General features: G+C 53.2%; 1 protein-coding gene across 6 annotated transcripts; it reads right to left on the bottom strand.

Annotated features, from left to right (window-relative positions):
• On the bottom strand, positions 1531 to 20942 carry KCNIP2 (potassium voltage-gated channel interacting protein 2). Of its 6 annotated transcripts, XM_003359349.4 has the most exons (10): positions 20566 to 20942; positions 6271 to 6366; positions 5356 to 5409; positions 4596 to 4720; positions 4126 to 4195; positions 3880 to 3950; positions 3650 to 3757; positions 3381 to 3485; positions 3191 to 3253; positions 1536 to 2914 (listed from the first exon to the last, which is right to left on the bottom strand). In XM_003359349.4, exons 1-10 carry the CDS (start codon positions 20636 to 20638, stop codon positions 2867 to 2869), a joined length of 813 nt encoding a protein of 270 aa, XP_003359397.1. In that variant the 5' UTR covers positions 20639 to 20942; the 3' UTR covers positions 1536 to 2866. The 6 variants fall into 6 exon arrangements, with proteins under 6 accessions (XP_003359394.4, XP_003359396.1, XP_003359397.1 ...); XM_003359348.4 differs by lacking the exon at positions 5356 to 5409 and having other exon boundaries at positions 1533 to 2914; positions 20566 to 20882; XM_003359346.4 differs by lacking the exons at positions 5356 to 5409; positions 6271 to 6366; positions 20566 to 20942 and adding an exon at positions 16421 to 20539 and having other exon boundaries at positions 1531 to 2914.

The raw sequence follows: 21054 nt of genomic DNA on the forward strand, positions 1-21054 counted from the left end.
GTTACCTTGTCTGGATTATTCATGACATGCATAGCATCCATCTTTTTTTCTCTCTCCCTTCCTTCCTTTCTTTCTCTCCCTCTTTCTTTTTTTTCTCTTTCTTTCTTTTCAGGGCTGCACCAGCAGCATATGGAAGTTCCCGGGCTAGGGGTTGAATCTGAGCTTCACCTGCCAGCCTATACCACAGCCACAGCAACACTAGACCCGAGCCTCATCTGTGACCTACAATGCAGCTCATGGCAACACCAGATCCTCACCCCACTGAGTAAGGCTAGGGATTGAACACACATCCTCATGAGTACTAGTTGGGTTCTTAACCTGCTAAGTCACAATGGGAACTCCAGCATCCATCTTCCTTTTTTCTTTTCTTTATTTTTTTGTCTTTTTAGGGCTTCACCCGAGGCATATGGAAGTTTCCAGGCTAGGGGTCGAATCAGAGCTGTAGCCAGCATCCATCTTTCACACAGGCACCTTTACTGTGCTCCAAGGCCACCCTGAACAGAGACTTGGGGAACAGAGTCTAGTCTCAATTCTCCCATAAACTCACTGAGTGACCTTGAAAAGTCCTCTCCCCTCTTTGGGCCTGTTTTCCTCTTCTGGAAGGTTGAGCAGTAAACTAGATTATAGGTTCTTAACCTAGAGCCCATGGATGGGCTTCAGGGACATAAAAAATACATGGAAAAGTGTATCTTTTTCCTTCTGTACACTGGGCCCATAACTTTCATTAGATCCTTGAGAGGAGTTGTAACTCAAAGAAACCCAAGGACTTAAGGAGTAGGTAGTTGTGTGATGATGTGAGCAGCAAACCTAGATGCAATGATAGACTCTAGAAGCAAGTTTTTGTTTCTGGGACCCCATACCCTGTTCTTGACCTTGTCAATGTGTACAGTGTTGGAAGAGAAGGCCTGATATCCCTTCTATGGGTGAAGCTTAGTCACCACATAATGGTGCCCTAGAAAAAGGATGGGAGGAACTTACCATTGGTGGCCCCACTCCAGCAACAGAACAAAAAAAGGTTCCCACACCGCACATGAATTCTCTATTATCCTTTGTGTCACCTGTTCCATGGTGACCTGCCCTGGGTCCACTCCATCTGCTCCCCCATCATTCTTGGCTAGAGTATGAACACAAATGTATGTCCGTACTGGAGGCAAGGTTGGGATATTTGCACAAAGGAACTTTCATTAGAAGCCAAAGAAAGCACTTTGAAATTAACCATATAATAGAAATTCTTGGTTTGACTTGTAAGAATATCTAGCCAAAGACAGGTGACTTGGCATAGTCTTCAGGATATCAATATCCTGTCTCTTCCTTGTCTCCTCTAAGGATGTGGGAAGGAGATTCAGGGGCCTCATTGAGGTCCAAGAGGTTTCCATCCCTTCCAGAACCTCTGTCTTGGTCTCCTGCCAATGGTTGCCATACTATGGTCAAGGAAGCATTTTCTTTGGCATCCAAAGGGCTGCAGGTGTATGAATTAGGGGTGATGAGTTATGTCTGGGGAAGGAGGGACAAAAAGGCAGAGACAGCAGCCTGTGCATAGCCATTGTGTTTTATTGGATCTGGTGTATTTCTTAATTACAAAATATACAGAGGAACCAAAAATGCAAAGCAGTCAATAGTGTTCTGATGGGAAAGGGGGCTCTCTGGGGGTGCCCCCCCCCTCAGATCACAGCTGACTGAGAGAGTGAGCTAAATGGGACAAGCAGATATATTAAGGGGTGGCAGCATGGCAGGGGTGCTGACGGTGAGGTGGGACCCGGGTCCTATGGTCCCTGCCTTCAAGGTGTGCTCGAGGGCAACTCTGGGTAGATTGGACAGAGCAAGAGGAGACTAGGTGGGAAGTGAGGAGGCTATGTGGGGGGCAGGAATAGAGCCTGGGTAGATCAAAGATTCTAATAAATGCCCCCACACTGGGTTCAAATACTTCGCCTACCTCCTTCCTGCCTTTCTCTTCTTAGGCATCCACTGGGTGGTCCCTGACATATTCCATTCCTCCAAGTCTAGAGGACATGGCAACTGAAAACTTGTAGCTACCAGACAGGGTAGGCTAAAACTTTGGCAGGTATTAGCCAGGACAGCTCCCACCCCTCTTCCCCCTGCTGCTGCCGCCACCACCTCAGCATACCAACAGGAAGGAAGAAGAGGAAGGAATTCCAGGGGGGAGCCAAACACCAGGATCCCAGACTCTCCTGGGATACTGAGGTGTGTAGGAAAATTTTCTGGGGGTATTTCCAAGGAACCAAGGCCTTCTGAAGCATCCCCAAACCCACGTTCTAATGGCTTGGTAGCAGACCTGAAGAGCTCAGCGCTACAGGGTAGCATGCTCTCAAGGACCATCCCAGGGCCTTTATACTCTCTATCCCAGCCACCCCTGGCTCAGGCCCAAGAGTACTCCCTCTGCATTCTTGTCCGCCTCCTACAGAGCTCTCAAAGGCCCTGGTTGAAAGCCCAGTCTGTGCCAAAGACAGAAGAGCCGTTCTGATAAGGGAGTCTTAGGGGAAATGTTTATGAGATCAGGGATGGGGAAGCACCATAGCAGGAGACATTTTGTCTAGTGTTGTGGTTTCTCCAGTGGGGGTAGGAGGGGGAGGACCACTCCATTCCCATAGCAGGTGCACCCTCAGCACTGAGCTTCAGGCAGGAAGGGGGCGCTGCTGAGAGGGACATCCCACAGATACACTCTGCCCACTCCCGGGCCCCCTCAGCTCCAGCAATCTGGACCATTGAATCCCCAGGCTCTTGGATTCCAACAGCCCCCAGGGTAGGGCTAGGATGAGGACAGACCTGGGAAGAGAAGGGTGAGATCCACCTGGACTAGGGCTAGACCATGGTCCCCCCAGGACAACTGAGCCCCGCTCCTGGGGAGCTAGATGACATTATCAAAGAGCTGCATGGACCTCATGATGTTCTCGTCCTGTAGCCATGGTGGAAGAGAGGCAGATGGGAGAGAAAGAAAAAGAAATGATCAGAGACAAGGAAAAGGACACTGAGTCGGAAAAGGGGACGTTTGGAGACAGAAAGAGGCAGTGAGGTGAGGGAGGGACAGGCCTCCCCAAGTTACAAAGAAATAGGATTCATATGTGGGGGGTGCGTTCGGGAGATGGAACTCTGCCCAAAGGAGCCTGCTCCTATGTCACTGAATCAGGCCCTGAGTCCAGAGCAGGGAACTGTGGCGGGCAGGGTCCTATACCTTTTGACAAGACTCAATGAATTCCTCAATAGTCACCACACCATCCTTGTTTCTGTCCATCTTCTGCAAAAAGGTCGTCAGTAGGGAAACAGGAGAGATGACGGGAGAGAGGCAAGCAGAACTCGGGTAAGTTCCCTGTTGGGACCTCCTTCCCCTCCCTCCCAAACCCAGCCCACCCAGTCCCAGGCACCTGGAAGAAGCTCTCCACGTGTTCCCTCGGGGCCTCCTCCCGGAGTGCAGGATACGTGTACTTGCCCATCATGTCATAGATGGACTTCATGATGTCGAGCATTTCCTGTTAGGCCAGGAGAGAGGAGGATCCCTCCTCAGAGCCTCTGACCTCCAAAGGAGAAGGCCTAGGCCTGCTGGGGATGCTTCTGTGGGGGGCATTTTCCTCTCATGCGCCCTCGGCAACTCCTCCCACACATACGGCCCCTCCAGCCCTCAGTGGCTTCGCACCTCCTTGGTGATGCAGCCGTCCTTGTTGAGGTCATACAAGTTGAAGGCCCAGTTCAGCCTATCATCTGTGGTTCCCCGAAGAATCACCGACAGACCAGCCACAAAGTCCTAGGAAGAAGGCAGGGGGAAAATGAGTCTTCCGGTACCCTGCACCCAACCCTCTCTCTGAGTCTGGCCTGGCCCTGAAGCCTCAGGAAACAGGCCTTCCTGGCCCACCTTGTCCAGCTCACCTCAAAACTGACAGAGCCATCGTGGTTGGTGTCAAAGGCATTGAAGAGAAAAGTGGCATATGTGCTGGAGTCTGTAGGATAAACGTGGCAGAGTAAGCTGGGCTTCCAGAAGAGGACTTCCTACCTCCCTACCTCCCCGGGGCTCTTCAAACCCCATTCGCTTAGCATTTCTAGCCCCTCCAGAACCCTCTCCCCCACTCAGCTTAGAGATGGACAGCTGCCTCCTCTTGGGACTCGTCCCCTCACCTCCTTGAGGAAAGAATTGGGAGTAAATCTGCTTGAAGTTCTCCTCATTGACAATTCCACTGGGACACTCCTGGATGTGGGGTGGGGAAGGAAACCAGCTGAAGGAAGAGACAAAACCCCTTTCCACTCACCGCCCCTCACCCTACTCTCTGTGTCCAGAGACGCCCAGAGAGAGGGGCTCTTCTCGTCTCCAGGGGACTCACCATGTAGTTCCTCTCCTGGAGGTAAGACTTCTTCCCAGCACACAAAATAAAAACACAGAACTGACAGGCTAGTACACAGGCTCCGCCCCTTCTCACACCGGCCAGAACCCCTATCCCTCTGGCCAGACCCCCACTAGGTCTGTGGGGGAAGGGGAGCTATCCCTTCTCCTCCTCCTCTTTTCACTCCCCAAAGAGTTCAGGCCAACCTTTCAGAAAAGTCCTGGATAGGCCTCATCCCGCCCCAGTTTGGCTCAGCTTTGCACTCACGTTTTTGAAGCCCCGGTATAGGACTTGCAATTCCTTGCGTGTGAACTTGGTTTGCTCCTGCAGCTGCTCCAGACCCTCGGGCCGGTGACACACAGTGGACAGTTCAAACTCATCCTCCACGCTGTCTGCGGGGTGGGGGTGGTTGGGGGGCACAGCCGGGCCTCAGGCCTGTCCCCTGTGAGCCCTCTTCAAAATCGCTGAACCATTCCCCCCGACCCCATCTCCCATGCAGGAGACCAGCCTGCTAGTTCCCTGGACCCAGAGCCAAGGACATCAAGGCAAAGAGAAAAGACGCCGGTCAGCTTCGAAGTATGTCAGCGGGTCCAGCCCAAGTCTGAATCGGCGCTGGCCCCTGGGCCCTTGACCCCTGGTTGGAGGGGAAGGCCCCCAGCCCTATCTTCCTTCCAGAAAGACAAGAGTAGGAAAATTGGGTTGGAGAGGAGGCTTCTGAGCATCCCAGCTCAGGGCCTTCCCTTCCCAACTTAGGTCCACCCATCTTCACTCATGTGGACTCCAGATCCTTCCTTCCAGCCAAGCCCAGCTTATCCCAGCCATGCCTGAGCCATGCTCCTCCCAGCTCCAGCCAAGCCCCATCCATATCCCACTCTTACCACACCCCTCCTAAGACTTAGAGGAGGCCCCCACCCCTGTCCCCATCTCAGCCCCGCCCCCAGTGCCCAACATCCAGTCCCCAGGCAAGCGGTCCCCACCCCAGGCTCCCGAAGTCCCCCGCCCCGCCCCCACCAGGAGAGTAAGTCACCTGGGTCCAGCGGGCGGGGTCTGTGGGGGCGGAGGGAGGCTGGGGCGGCTAATGCTGAAGGGAGCGAACTGTCACCGAGAAAGCGGAAGACCCGGCCGACTGCACACACCTCGCCCCTCACACTCACAGCAATTCTCACAGACCTGCGTGTTACAGTGCACACACCCAGCCCCGCGCGCGCAAAGGCACACGTAACAGATGAGCACAGACACACGTGAGTGTCGGACCCCATGCACATCACACCTGTCCTTTTCCGAATCTACCCCCAAGTGGGAACCAGCGGAATCAAACACAATGACACTCTCAAATGACTGCAGACCGGGCCTTTATAGCTTGCAAAATGCAGTACGATCCTGTGAGGCGGGCAAGGCCCAGATGAGGAAACTGAGACCTACAAAGCGAGGTCATTCAACTGGGGACCAGGCTGGGCCTAGAAAACGCATCCTGGCATCTGGAGGAAGGCGGGCTCCATCCTTACACTTGAATCCATCTAGTCAAAGCACTGAAGACCTAATATCTCAAGGCCCGAAAAACATGCTCAGGAGCGAGGAGGGTGGCTAGACCCTAACCCCGCCCAGCTAATCCACGCACAGACCCCCACAGCTGCCTGGTCCCGCCCCTGCCACAATGGGCACACTCACTCAGGCAGAGTGGCCTCAGCCTGCCGCACTGAGCGCTCCCAAACACCCAGATCCCGCCCATTTTACAGACCCGCTGGTTCAGGCACCGCCTCCAAACAGACCACGCCTACACACTCTGTAGCTCCACCCCCTCACACTCTGGCCAGTCAGGGCCCCTGCCCCATCCCCCTATACTGGTCACGCCCAAACACACTCACGCAGGCCGGATCCCCTCACACTGGTCACACCTCCACACATACGGGCCCCACCCCCGAAGCACAGGAGAGGCACTTGCTTTCACTGACTGAGGGCAGGGCTTGGGGCCCGCAGCAAGGCAGCAGCTTGAGGAACCGCTGCTTCAGCGCTTTTTTAGTGGGCCCTGGAGGGTGGCCTAGAGAGAGAGAAGACCCCAGGAAGGTACATTAACCCCACTGTCCCTCCGTTCCCTGTACCCTCCCCACCATCACAAATCAACCCCAGCTGGGGGCAGCTGTTGGGGGAAGATGGGGGTGGGCAATGGCCAGGGTAGCTGGGGCCAGCTGGGGGAGTCCAGTGGGCTTCACAGGCATGGAACGAAGGTGGCTCAGGCCACCCTATAATGGGGACACAAGCAGGGATAGTGAGGTGGCACGGGGAGCACTGTTCTGTCTTTGCTGACCCGGTGCCCTTGGCTCCAGGGCTATAGCTGACCTCTGAGGGTGATGTCCAACCCAAGGACTGCCTGGGTAGGAACAGCTCTCTCTCACACACACATACAGTGACAAGTGTGTATAGCGACATACAGAACAATAAATCACAGAGTTAGAGATGCCATGCAGGGATAGCTTGATCCCCAGCACTTCACTCATACCTAGTGGCCTCCCAACACACGCACACAAACACAGATACGTACACTTTGACCCAGTGCTCCTTCACACATACATATACACATGTGACCGACCTAGAAAAAACATGACACATATGTAAATGCACCCGTACAGGCCATCTTACATACAGCATGACCAAACCACACAAGTACACGAAATGACCCTGGGACATTAGGTCACAGTGTGGTCATCATGAAATATCAAGGTCGCCACAACACATACCTATATCATATCGTGACCTAAGTGCCTGTGGTACCCAGATACCTAAAACCGCACCTCACTCACAGAACCTGCATTTGCCCTGGGTACACCCACCTTTCTTTCCTATAACCCCCCGTTCCAAGACACCTAGAATGTTCCTGCCAGTGGAACAGAGTTCCTCAGCTAACCCATCCACCCTACAATTGTGTCCCATCCTAGTCCTTTCCAGTATGGCTTACTCTTTGAAGGTAAAATGATGACAGACCTTGGAGATGAGTATTCTGTGGTGTGTGTGTGTGTGTGTGTGTGTGTGTGTGTGTGTGTCTTTATTTATTTATTTAATTTATTTTGCTTTTTAGGGCCACGCCTGCCGCATATGGAGGTTCCCAGGCAAGGGGTCAAATTGGAGCTGTAGCTGCCGGCCTACACCACAGCCACAGTAACACGGGATCCAAGCCACATTCACAACCTACACTACAGCTCATGGCAATGCCAGATCCCCTGACCTACTGAGCAAGACCAGGAATCAAACCCGCATCCTCATGGATACTAGTTGGATTCATTTCCACTGAGCCACGTAGGGAACTCCCAGAGATGAGGATTTTGTAATGTGGGACCAGGGCATCACAGTTCCCCTCTCTTCCCCTTATTTATATGCTAATTGTATCCCAGAGAGACCCTCTCTTGTGTATCTTTCTGTCTCCTGGCTGCACCCATCTCCAGGGTCAGAGCTCAATGGACCTGGCACACTGACTGAAGTTGGCCTCGGTCCCTTCTTAAAAGGGTCCAGTTTTGTTTAGTTGTCGGCTGGCATCCCAGCTCCCTCACAGGCATCGCCTCCCATGCGAGGCTCCACCCTCAGGAAGAGGCTCTGCTCCGGAGGAAACTGCCTGAAGTCAAAGCCTCCTCTCCCTCCCACTTGTCCTCTCTCCCCAGGAGCGATGGAGAGGTGGGGAGGGAGGCAGTGAGCTGGGTGGGAGATCGATGGTGGCCTGGCCCCTGGCCCAGGGCTCCATTAGCCGAGACTCTGGTTTCCCGAAGCCGGATTGCGCCTGGGGCTTCCGGGGGTATAGCAGCCGCTGGACTGGGGGCTGGCTCCCCCGCCTCTCCCAACCTCCCCTTCTTCACACATCCCCCATTTCTGGTCCCCGCATGCTCTCAGGATTCCGTCTCCTCTAGGCTCCTCTGAAGCTGTAAAGAGAAAGCGGGGTGGCTTTCTCTTTCAGATAGGATGTCCGGGGTTCCTGGATGACCCCTCCTTCCCATTAAATAGTCTAAAGGGGATGGCAAGTGCGAGCCCAACTGACTTCATCTTTTCGGAGCTGGATGAATCCCAATCCATCCAGGACCAATCCCTGCTCCCCACCCCACCCCAATAAATGCATCAGAAGATGGAGGGGAGGCTAGGTGTTTTCTGCTCTTACTGAACCCTAGAGCAGACAATTCATGGACCTTCCTCTGTTCCCAGCTCCTTTCACATCTTTTCAGTTCTCCCGGTGTCTACCCTGCAGCCCTATTACCATAGTTCTTGTTTGTTTTCCTGTCCCCGGTGGAACTGGGGGACAGCCGTGCTATGGAGCTGCATAGTTCTTAGTATGAAGAAGAGGGAGAGGCCAAACTTCCCTGGGGGAAGCACAACATGTTCCCCTCTCTACTTCCACCTGACTTTGGGGTGGGGTGGAGAATTAATTTCCTACTCCCAGTGTCTAGGCCCTGGAGCTTATTCTGCCCTAGCTGCGGGAAGCAAGGCAGCCTGGGAAGCAGGGTCCCTGATCTGATCCACCTCTCAACACTCCTGCCAGAGTTGGTCTATAAATGTCTCATTCGCCTTGTCCCCACTCCTGTCCTTCCAGAACCCATCCCATCCTTAGCCTCGGGTATGGAGCTGGTACATCCTCAGGGAACTCTGGGAACAGCCACACACACCATCAGATACCCAAAGAGGCTCAGCCACACACTCCATGCCCCTCAGGCACAGTCACCTCTACCGTCTCACAAAGCTACACATCCTGTCACTCAGACACATTAAATCTGGTGCACCTGTCACATATGCAGGTTCAAAGAGTCACACATTTTGTCCTTTCTCCCACACATGAATACAAAGCCATACCCCCATATCTCTCACACACTGAGTAACCCACACATTCTGTAACCCACAACTACAAGGATGGAGGTGTCAAGAGTCACACATATCTTCAGAGCCATTGTGGGTCCCTGGCCCCAAAAGGGACTCCCTAGAAGTCTGGTGTCATCTCAGGATCCTTGGAAACTTCTTCCTCTATTCCAGATACTCCTGCCTGTCTCCAGGCTCCTCCTCAATACCCCCAGATTCCCCTCACCCTCCAGCCCCCAGTCCCTCCACTCTGTACCCTCATCACCTCCCTGCCTCCTGGTCCCCTCTCCACCTCCCTTAGACACCCAGTGCCCCAGATTCCCTCCTTGTCTCTCCCAGATCCACTCCTCGAGTCTCCCTCTCTTTACCTGTCCCAGATGCCCTGGCTGCTCCCCAAACTCCCTCCTCCTCTCCCCCAGATGCCCATCCCATCACTAACCTGCTCACCCCTGCAGCCCCCCGCCCCAACCCTGCAGGCCACTGTCCCTCTAGCCAGCAGACCAGACAGGCCCAGACACCTGGGTTACCTTCCAAGGAGACAGGCTCAAAGAGGCCAAACTGCTCCAGGACTTTGACAAACAGAGCAAGGACCACGAGCACAGCAACCATCTCCAGCCCCTCCAGGTTCATGGTGAGCCGGGGGCATGGCCCCACAGGCAGAGGTGGGCCCGCCCTCCTCACACCACCTCCCCCAGGCTCCCCAGCTCGAGTTGGACCGCCCGCAGCCTCCCTCCCCCTCTCCCTCCCCGGATCTCCTCCCTCTCCCCCTCCACCCCGCCTCCCCACACGCCTCCTGGCCACAGCCTCTTCCTCTTCCCGGGGCCACTTCAGCCTATGGATTGGTATCACCTCAGGAGCCTTTAGTGTAAAGGATATGGGCCAGGACAGGCCAGAGGAGGGGGGCAGTGAGCTGCCTTGTCCCTGAGGGTAGCTTCCCCCAGACACCCTGTGGCTACTCTGTGCCTAAGGGAGGGGGTAGAGGGAGAGGGGAAGGGCAGTTCGTGTGTGAGAGAGAGACAGAGAGAAATTAGAAGCTGCACAAGCATAAGTAATATGCTCTGGGTGTCTGGGTGTTTTCTGGTGTGTATATTCCTGCATTTGTGTGGAGAATAGGTGTACCTCTCCTTGGGTGGGTGTTTACGCATGATTGTGCACCTGTCTCTTAAGTGTGTCTGGTATACATGGGTGTCTGTGGTATGTGGGCGTGTGAGAGTGTATTGGAGTATTTCTGAGTGTGTATGCGGTGTGAGGTGTCTGTATTTTAGCAGGGTTGTGGGTCTGAGGTTTGACAGTATGGATGTGTCCTATAAGCAGGAGTATGGCTCTACGATGTTTGTGTAATTGTATCTGCATGAGACTGTATGAGAATATAAGAGGGGAGAAGGCAGTGACCTCTCCAGTTAGGAGGACACCACTGACATTGATCGTGGTTGCCATGGAGACTGCGGGGCTGTGAGCTCTCTCTTCCCACAGGCGACAGGCAGGGAAACTGAGGCCCAAGGGAGAGAGGATTAGGTCCAATAGCATGGGCAGGAAAAAGGCCACTTCGCCTCACCATGATCCTTTGGGGAGGGGACGGACTGCAGCTGCCTTTGGGACCCAGAGACTCAAGCTCTTGGGAGAGGGGGAGGGATGTGCTCTTCCCTTCCTCCTGGCTGGGGCCGCACCCAGCAGGTGCCAAAGCCCTGCCTGCTCCTTGGCAATCTTTACTGAGCTCAGGGCAAAGCCCAGGGTAGGAAGGAAATCTGAACCTTCCAAGGGAGCCTCTCAGCCGTGGTGTATTCCTGGAGCCCCTCCCCCCTCTTCTCATCTTCCTCCAGGTGGGGTGGTGTGTGTAGGGGGTGGAAGGGGCCCTCAGAGCCTCTGGGTGACTTCCCACTGCTGGCTAAGGCCTGGGCACTCACCATGTGCCAGGCAATGTGCCATGTGCTTATGGATATTATCATCCTGAAGTTTTACAATAAACCTATGCAGGAGGTACTGTTATACCCACATTAAGGGAAGGGAAACTAGACCAAAGGAGGTTAAGCAAAGCTCCAAGGGTCAGAGCTTCAATTTCAGCCCAGTCCGACTCTGAGCCTGCGCTTTAAATCACCACATCACTGCCCCCCTTCTTAGCTTGCCCACCTAGAAGGCCCAGTTTAGGGGGATTAACCCCAGAGGGACCCCTTCCCCCTTGTCCAGTTCTGGGATGACTGTGTTTCTGCCCCCGTTGTGGGGTGGGGTGGGGATGGGGGCTAGTCCCTACTGCTTTGAGGTTCACTCATTTGCAGTTTGACATGGCCACCACTGGGGGTCAGGCGTCCATCTCACACCGTATCTTACCCCTTCCCTCTCCCACCAACCCTTCCACTTTCCTGGGGAAGGTGTGGAAAGGACTGGGTAAGAAGGAGACGCCTCTGGTAGGCTTGATCCTCTGCTTGCCCCTCTCTGTTCCCTCCCCCAGGAAGACGTTAACTCCCAAACCGTTTTGGTTCTCACACCTTTGGAGGTTACAGGTTTACAGATCAAACAAGCACATATCTTCCTCTCACCTTTCAAAATCCACATCTGGCATTTAACACCCTTCCCCGTACTTCCTTATCAGCAGATCGCTTTTTTTTTTTTTTTTTTTTTTCCTCCTTTAGGGCCGCACCCAAGGCATATGGAAATTCTCAGGGCTGTGGGTCAACTCTGAGCAGAAGCTTCCAGCCTACACCACAGCTTCAGCAACACAGGATCCAAGGTGCGACTGCGACCTGCACCACAGCCCACCGCAATGCCATTGAGGGAAGCCAGGGATTGAACCTGTGTCCTCATGGATACTAGTCGGGTTTGTTACCACTGAGCCGAAAAGGGATCTCCTAGATCGCCTTTTTTTGGAGCCAGTTTGGCCTCCTCACTGTACCCCAAAAACCCCAAACTCCGTGCTCTGTGTCTTCACTCCTGTTATCCCCTCTGCCTGGAATGCCTCCCTTCTGCTCTCCTTCTTCCTACTGTGCTTACCTGTCCTTTAGAGACAGATTAAATTCTCTTCCCTTCAGAGCCTCTAGCCCTCAGTGGGCTCCTAGCTACCAGAAATTCTACTGAACTCATTGTTGGGCCCTCAAAACTTAGCACTTAAGTCTGTAATGTTCTTAGTGGGAACAGTAAAAGGAGGCAGTGTAGCATGGTAGGTAATAGTGCGGGTGAGGGTGCCAGACTCCCTGGGTTCAAATCACAGCTCTGCCCCTTGCAATTAACTGGACAAATTCTTTTTTTTTTTTTTTTTTTTTTTTGGTCTTTTTGCCATTTCTTGGGCCGCTCCCGTGGTATATGGAGGTTCCCAGGCTAGGGGTCTAATCGGAGCTGTAGCTTCCAGCCTACGCCAGAGCCACAGCAATGCGGGATCCGAGCCGCGTCTGTGACCTACACCGCAGCTCATGGCAACACCGAATCATTAACCAACTGAGCAAGGGCAGGGATCAAACCCGCAACCTCGTGGTTCCTAGTTGGATTCGTTAACCACTGCACCATGACAGGAACTCCTGGACAAATTCTTAATTTCTGTGTGCCTCTGTCTCCTACCTCGTATGGGTGCTGGGCCTTCCTAAATGAAATAATACATGGACAACTATTAGAATAACTCCTAGCACAGAGTATCTGCTTATAATTCTTTGCTGCCATTATGAATAACGTGATACTCCCCTCCCTACATTTCTATAGCTTTTAACAATTTAGAAAACATTTCCATAAATGCTGTTATTCCTATGGCTTCTCATGACCAATCCCATGAGGTAGGCAGAGTGAATAATATTGTGCCCATTTCACTGATGAGGTAAATGAGACCCAGAGAGGTAAAGAACTTGCTCAAGATCCCTTAGCTAAGAGGAGACACTGCAAATTTGAACCCAGGTCTTTCTGGATCAGTCCTATTTCCTCAATTAAATTCTAAGCTCCTAGAGGGTAAAGGTGTTAAAAATCTGGACCTATACCAACTGAATGCCAGGCTCTGAGCTGGTGGAACAAAGGTGAACCAAACAGGGTCCTGGCCCTCCTGGGCAGGGAGAAACAACCCACTGACAGAACTATACGGCATCTATTCACTCAAAAAAAATTGTTGTTGCCTCCTATGTGGGTGTAACTGTTCAAGTCAAAGCTTTCTAACTGGGATCCCCGGAGAGGGGTTTTTGTTTGTTTGTTTTTGTTTTGTTTTGTTTGAGCTGGTTCTTTTTTTTTTGTTGTTGTTGTTGTTGTTGCTATTTCTTGGGCCAATCAAGCGGCATATGGAGGTTCCCAGGCTAGGGGTTGAATCGGAGCTGTAGCCACCGGCCTACGCCAGAGCCACAGCAACGCGGGATCCGAGCCGCGTCTGCGACCTACACCACAGCTCATGGCAACGCCGGATCGTTAGCCCACTGAGCAAGGGCAGGGACCGAACCCGCAACCTCATGGTTCCTAGTCGGATTCGTTAACCACTGCGCCACGACGGGAACTCCTTGAGCTGGTTCTTAAAGGATGGCTAAAATGTCAACAGTCCACCTTAACAAAGGGATGGACATTTATTTATTTATTTATTTGTCTTTTTGCCTTTTCTAGGGCCGCTTCCCATGGCATATGGAGGTTCCCAGGCTAGGGGTCTAATCAGAGCTGTAGCCACCGGCCTACACCACAGCCACAGCAACGTCGGATCCGACCGCATCTGCAACTTACACCACAGCTCACGGCAATGCCGGATCCTTAAGCCACTGAGCAAGGCCAGGGATTGAACCCGCAACCTCATGGTTCCTAGTTGGATTTGTTAATCACTGCACCACGACGGGAACTCCCGGGACTGACATTTATTGCGCACATTTTGTGTCCTTGATACTTTACACATGTTATCTCATGTAATCCTTTAGATTTGAGAGGTAGAGTCTAGTTCTCCTGTGTTTACAGCTAAGATGGTCAGATGAGTAGTAGTATATCCATTTAGCAGATGAAGGAATTGAAGCTCAGAGAAGTGATTGTCTCAAGATAAAGAGATGATGAAGGATATATCAAGACTTGAATCAGAACCAGTGATCTGCCAGGTCTCTCAGGCTGTCTCTCCACCATGTGTAGTATTACCAAGGAATCCTGAGTGATCACAGCTTAATTTGTATTAGGGGAGCTATGAGTGTTAAGACCAGAGAGGAGCAGATTCCCTGGAGCCTTGAATGCCAAGCCTGGCTATTTGGATTGAAAGAGGCAGCAAAGCCACCTCTCCCTTCTCTCTGCTACTGATTCAGAGGGACAGACTGACAACAGTGAAGCTAGGTGCCCTGTCTGTGGCCCCTCCTCTTTCTCTCTCATCCCCACCCTCAACCTTCAGAGACCTTGACCCAGCCTCACAGGACTCAAAGTCCTAAATGAACCATGCCTCTGGCGGGAGGATCTGATAGAAGTGACAGAGCAAGTTGTTTTTGAGGCTCTCCCTTCCCCCTCCTCAAGTCTCAGCGCCCTGTGAGAAACTTGCCCAGGTCTATCCTCCCCAAGCTTCCCTGTGCTACTTAGCTCTCTATCTGAAGGAGTCAAAAAAAATTTTTTTTTCTTTTTTCTTTTCAAGGCCACACCTGCGGCATAGGGAAGTTCCCAGGCTAGGGGTCCAATTGCAGCTGCAGCTGACGGCCTACACCACAGCCACAGCAACCCTGGATCCAAGTCTCATCTGCTTGTGGCGGCACCACACTTAACCCACTGAGCAAGGCCAGGGATTAAACCCACATCCTCATGGATACTAATTGGGTTTTCTTAACCCATTGAATCACAACGGGAACTCCTGACCCAGGAGGGAAATCTGAATGGAAGCACTTCAGGCAGAGAGGGCTGAAGCGAAAGCTATCTTTAAGCATTAGGGGGGACCCTTAGGTCCCGCAAATCTCACCAGAGATACTCCTATCATTTGGTCATTAACCTCCCGAAGTTCAAATCTAGAGTAATTCTGCCTTATGAAGGGGATCCACACTATGTAACTGCCCCACTTTCCTGTCTGCTCTTGCTCTGCCAGTGAGGAACCCAGCTAGTAAAGGCCTTCTCCCAGCCCTCCATCCCCACTCCATCCCCAGCCAGGCCAGAAGACAGAGCAGCCCCCAGTTGCGTCAGGTGATTAATGACCTCCCTAGGCCTTGGGGCTATTTTAGGGCCTGGAAGTCATGCCTGCTATGATTGAGAGCTGGCTCTGCCTGGTTCCAGTCATCTGTCACTTGAGACAGGTCCAAGCAGGGGGCTTGGAGGACACATGCTCTCCAAAAGACATCCAAACACATGGCTCTGGCCTCAGACCCATCTCCCCTCTTTCTGGAGAGCACATGGTAAGGAGAGGTCTGCTTCTACTCCAGAGGCTCAAGGGGATACTGTGAAGAGAGCCAGAAAACTACAGATCCCAGAATGCCACAGGGCTAGGTTGTTTCAGTCTCACCAGGCCAGGTAGGGAGGGATGCTGGGTTCTATGGGCCCTGCTCAGGTAGCTCTAAGGAAATCAAGTGGAGGGGTGCATAATCTGAGCAGTGCCATGATATGACACCCCCAATCCACATATCATAAATTCCCCAAATCCCACACCAAGGTATAACCTTGTGAAGTCCACACAACTAACTGTGGCTCAGGAACCCCCAACCCCACTCTAAAGCACAGAACTCGAGGTACGTGCAGTCTTAGTGCCATAGAATTCCAGGGATATGTAACCCCAGGGATGCACAGTCCTGGGGATGCACAACCCCCTTAATACAGACTCCCAGAGACAGACAAATCGGTGACAGACAAACCTGATGTCATACAAGTCTATCCATCCCATCATGCATAAACTCACTAGCTAAGTTCATGTTGGTCCAGTCCCACCTCAGGATTTTTCCCTCCCAGACACTGACCCCAGTCATCTTAAGATCCCATAAAACTAAGCAATTTAGTAAAGGGCTTTGCCTTTGCCCTGCTCCACTGCAAGCTTCCTCCGCTTATCCTTGTGAAGGGCCTTGCCCCCTACATCCACCTGCAGAGGCCCCCACCTCTGCCCTCAATAAGCCCTGCTCCCTCCTCCATCATTGTGAGGGACCACCATGCCCTCTCTCCTTTCCTCTTTGAGGATCCCTCTGCACTCCACCTTCTCTGTAAGGGATCCTATCCTAAGCTCCACTTCTGTCGGAGTCTTGCCCTTTAATCCCCCCCCCCTTATTTGAGGGATCCTACTTTCATCTCTAAGAGGGTCCCTTCTCTCTCCACCTCTGTAAGGCTCCTATCCCACCTCTCTTACTGTTTGAGAGGGGTCCAGCCCCTTCCTCCCTTCCTCATACCTGGCGACAGTGACCCAGTCACCAGCTGGTAGAGGGATCGCGCTGCCTGCCCCAACGGGCTCCGGCACCTGCGGGGCATCGGTTCATGGTCCAGCAGTGAGCACAGTGGCCAAGCTCCGCCCCCAAGGCGCGTGGCGGTCTGGTCTCCGCCCCCAAGTGAGTGGGCCCCGCGTGGGCGGTGCGGGAGGGCCGGACCCACAGGACCAGGGTTCCAGACCACAGAGCTCCATTCGGTTCTCCTCTGCCTTCTCCTGGCCGTACAAGGGGAACTCTCCCTGGGTTCATCAGCTGAAGCACCGGCTCGCAAAGTTCCCAGCCTGGGGCAGGGCGGGGGAGGGGCAGCACAGACTCTCCTCACAGCCTTTTTGGGAACGTTTCTTCTGAATTTCTGGTGGGGAATGGGGGGCTCCCACGGTTTTGAAATAGGAGCAGGAGAGGGAATGAACATTATCTTTTATTGCCCTGCTTCACCTCCTTCTCTGCCTGTCACACCCCTCCTCCTCCCATTTCGACACGGAGATGTGAAGGGGTAAGAGGACCTAGTTGTCATGGCAACTCCCCACACTTGCATACTTCCTGGACCAATGGGAGCGAGAGTAGGAGGGAAGAGGAGGAACTGACCAGTATATTGGGGTGGCAAAGGGATGGCAAGGATGTGCCCCTACTGATCTCTGTCTTCCGGCTCTGCTGAATCCCCTTTTCTCGTAACTGTTTGTTTTATGTCCCTGTGTCCTGGTCTGGCGGGTTACACTCTCCTATAAACGCTGTCAGCCAAATGCTTGTAGAAGCCCCCTTACCTACAGTCCCGGCTCTGACTCCTTTCCTGGGCTCATTCCTATCTGGTAATACCCAAAGTAAATCATTCCAGGACCCACTAACGTCTTCACACTACTGAGAGAGCCTAAGGGGACCCCACTCCTCCGACTGGGATCCCGTATTTTTGGCTGAAAACCCTACATTTTTAAGGCGAGAGTCACCTCTGAACTCCACGAAGACTTGCCGCTTAATTTGGCAACATCCCTTTAGAATGAGCTCCTCAAGCATGGCTCCTCTAAGACCACACGGGGGCGCGCCAGTCCAGGAACGATATTTACGGGCTACAGGGAGGTGACTCGAGATCTCGGCTGGGATCTGAGCTCAGGCCTTGGCCAGCCAGGTTCCAACTCTCTCCCCATTTTCTCTGGTCCTTTTCTTGCTTCCGCCTTGGACAGTGCCACCGCTGGTCGCTGCCTTTTCCCAGCCCGCCTCACTGCCAAGAGGTCATGTCGTTTAGGGAAGACTCTGGAGGGGGTAGATGTGGGGCGAGTTGGAGCTCAAATTTTTTTCTCCTAGATTTGTATTGAGCCTGAGGTGGCAGTGGGAAGGTAAGCAGCTAGGGCAACCCAGGAGGTATGATTTTAGTGCTCCTCCCTGTCAGCCAGATAGGCCAGGATGACTGGAACCAAAGCATACCCCCCACGTCCAATCTCAGGAATCCCACAGGCAGTTTCAACTTCGGAAACTTGGAGAGCCCTGCTGCACTTCCTTTCACGAGCTTCAGCACCGTGGACAACGACTCTCACTCCCCTCAGGCTTCAGCTCAGCCATAGTGGAGTCTCTGAGCACCCAGTGCCTTATCGTCAGCTTCCCAGCCCCATTTATCTTCCCAGCCCCATTTATCTCTTATCTTATGATAAGCCAGCCTTCAGCGTTCCCTTCGTGGCTCAGCGGTTAACGAACCCGACTGGGATCCATAAGGTTGGTGGTTCAATCCCTGGCCTCACTCAGCGGGATACAGTGTTGCTGTGAGCTGTGGTGTAGGCTGGCAGCTACAGCTCCTATTCGACTCCTAGCCTGGGAATCTCCATGTGCCTCGGAGGAAGCCCTCCTTCCGAAAAGAGAGCTCCTGAAAAGAGAGCTCTCCTGGTAATCTTGTTTCTACTTTCCAAGTCCTGCGTGGAGCTATCTACCGTAAGGATGCTCCCGTGGAACATGATCCCTAGTGCTTGTCAACATTTGAACTTTACCTTGGGAGGCAGGTAGGTAGGAAGTAGTATTTCTGGTTTTTCCAGATGAGAAAGGCAAAACCCAAAGAGCAAAAGTCTTATAGAGCTGGTATTCACACTTCCATTTCTGTACCTTCCAATACATATTGTTCCCCACCTTCACCTGATTCAAAGAGCCAAGTGGGGAGGGGATGATTCTTCTCTAAAGAGGAGAATCAAACACTGATTAACGCAGTACTAAAGAGGGCCCTGGGGCCTTTCGTACTCTGGAGGATCCTATGTTGGCGAGAACAAAGTTCTAGGCAGAGTTAGTCAGCTGGATCTTTATTTATTTATTTATTTAGTCTTTTTTTGTCTTTTCTTGTCTTTTCTAGGGCCGCTCCCACGGCATATGGAGGTTCCCAGGCTAGGGGTTGAATCGGAGCTGCAGCCCCCAGCCTGCACCAGAGCCACAGCAACTTGGGATCTGAGCCACGTCTGTGACCTACACCACAGCTCACAGCAATGCCGGATCCTCAACCCACTGAGCAAAGCCAGGGATCAAACCCGAAACCTCAGGCATGGTTCCTAGTCGGATTCGATAACTACTGAGCCACGACGGGAACTCCTCAGCTGGACCTTTAGAATCCACCCAGGTGTGAGGCACATCTGGGCCTGGCTGAGTGGAAGGGTTCCCCTTTCTGGGATTCTCAGCATAGGGACTAAAACCTCCCCAGGGTGGACGAGTCAGGGAAACAGTTTTTCAAGGTGTTACAACTTTCCTCCGTCCATTCTCAAGTCTTAACCTCACTCTCCTCAGGCCAAAGGTCATGGCCTCTGCTTGCCTCCCCAGGGAGAGAGTTTCCCTCCTCCCATTCTCCGCTGGAGTTCTTGGGCAGGCTGCACAATGAGAGAGAGAAACACACGTACATGGAAATGTACACAAGGTGACACAGTCACCCACACAAACACATGGATCTGCCTACCAATCCCAGGAATACGCACAGGCACAGATGTACTGGTCTCACATACCTCCCTAGTGTGGGAGAGGGAGAATGCCTGGGTTAGCAAAGTAGTTTGGGGGGATTCTTATAAGGGCAGGCCACATGTCACCTCCTAGGCGCAGAGCTTCCATCTCTGGGTCTGGAGGGGAGGCAAGAGGGTGTGTTTTCCTCTAGGTTTGGGTGAAAATTCTGGGAGGGTTGTTGGGGGTTGAAGGGGCTTCGGTTGTAAGAATGATGTCTAAATACTTTTGGGAAAGAGCTGACCCAGCATTGAGCAAAGCCTCCCCACAGGAGCCAGGTGCTGTTCCTGGGAGCCAGGCTGGACAGATGGACACCAGAGTGCCTCCTTGGGTCTATCCTGGCTATTTGTGGAATGTGTGGGGGAAGCAGTGGCATGCACTAAAGATCGTCTTCTGCACCAGGAAGCCAAGAGGCAGCAACAGTAAGTCATTTCAGAGACACTCACTGACCCCGCTGCAGACATCACCACACGAAAGTGCACAATCAGTATCAAACACCGACGTAACCCACATAGTCTCACAATCGCAAAATACAACACAACCCATTTTAACACATTCTTGTCCCAGGAGGTTCTTAGTTATAAAGTCTTACAAAGAGACATACCACCGTAAAGTGAAGCTGTGACATATTCAGGTAGTCACATGCCACTTCATACAGAATCACACACTCAAAGCACGGAGTTGCACACAGAACAGAGATACATGGTCAAAACAACTTCATCAGGACAATCAGGGACCTACACAACCTCATGTAAACATCTGACAAGATCATACAATCGCACAGCCACATGGGATCACACTCAAGCCCAGGGCACATGGCAACCAGCTGTGGGAGGCACACACACACATACACACAGACACACACAAAGAATGACAGGCGCTCACGCACATAATACCTCCCACTCTAGACATCCTCCTAGCCTTGTGTCACACACACCCACACCTGCTGCCTCTCCCCACCTGCCCACCTGCTCTACCTCCACCTCCCCCCCCCAATGCAGGACCCAAGGCTTTGAACCTCCCAGAACAACTGGGAGGGTGCCTGGGAATGGGACAGATTGTGAGTATGGGCCTGGCTGGGGTCAGAGAGGCTTAAGGGTCTGGGGTGATGGAATCTGCACTCCCTCCCTCCCTCGACCCCCGAGCCACTGACTCACCGGTGAGCTGGTCATAGGATCCGTCCAGGTCTCGGGAATCGGACAAACTCTCCTTACGACCCTGGCCCCGCATGGCCCCCGGCGCCCCCCTCCCGTCCCCACCTGGGCGGTGGGAGGGGGCGCCGGGTGGCCGGGATTGAGAGCTCACACGGCGCCCCCTGGCGGCGTAGAACGCTGCCGGGGCTGGAGGCCAGAAGAGTCCAGACTGGGGTTGAGAGCCTGGGGATCTGCAGGAGTCTGGGGCCCACCTGGGGGTCCTGGGGCAGGAGCGGGAGCTAAGGGTAGTAGATGAGCGCAGAGCCGGAGGCTGAGCGGAGAAGAGCGCAGAGCCGGGAGCCGAGCCGCCTCTCCTCCCGCCCCCTCCCCGCGGCTGTCACTGCCACCTCCCCCCTTTGGCGCTGCCGGGATTGGCTCCCCCTACCCCCGCCCCCTCCTCTTTGCAGCTCGGGGAGGCACCCGGTGAAAGGGTGAGCTGAGAAGTGCCGAGTA

The sequence above is a fragment of the Sus scrofa genome, chromosome 14 (genome assembly GCF_000003025.6).
Source record: "Sus scrofa isolate TJ Tabasco breed Duroc chromosome 14, Sscrofa11.1, whole genome shotgun sequence".
Lineage (NCBI taxonomy): Eukaryota > Metazoa > Chordata > Mammalia > Artiodactyla > Suidae > Sus > Sus scrofa.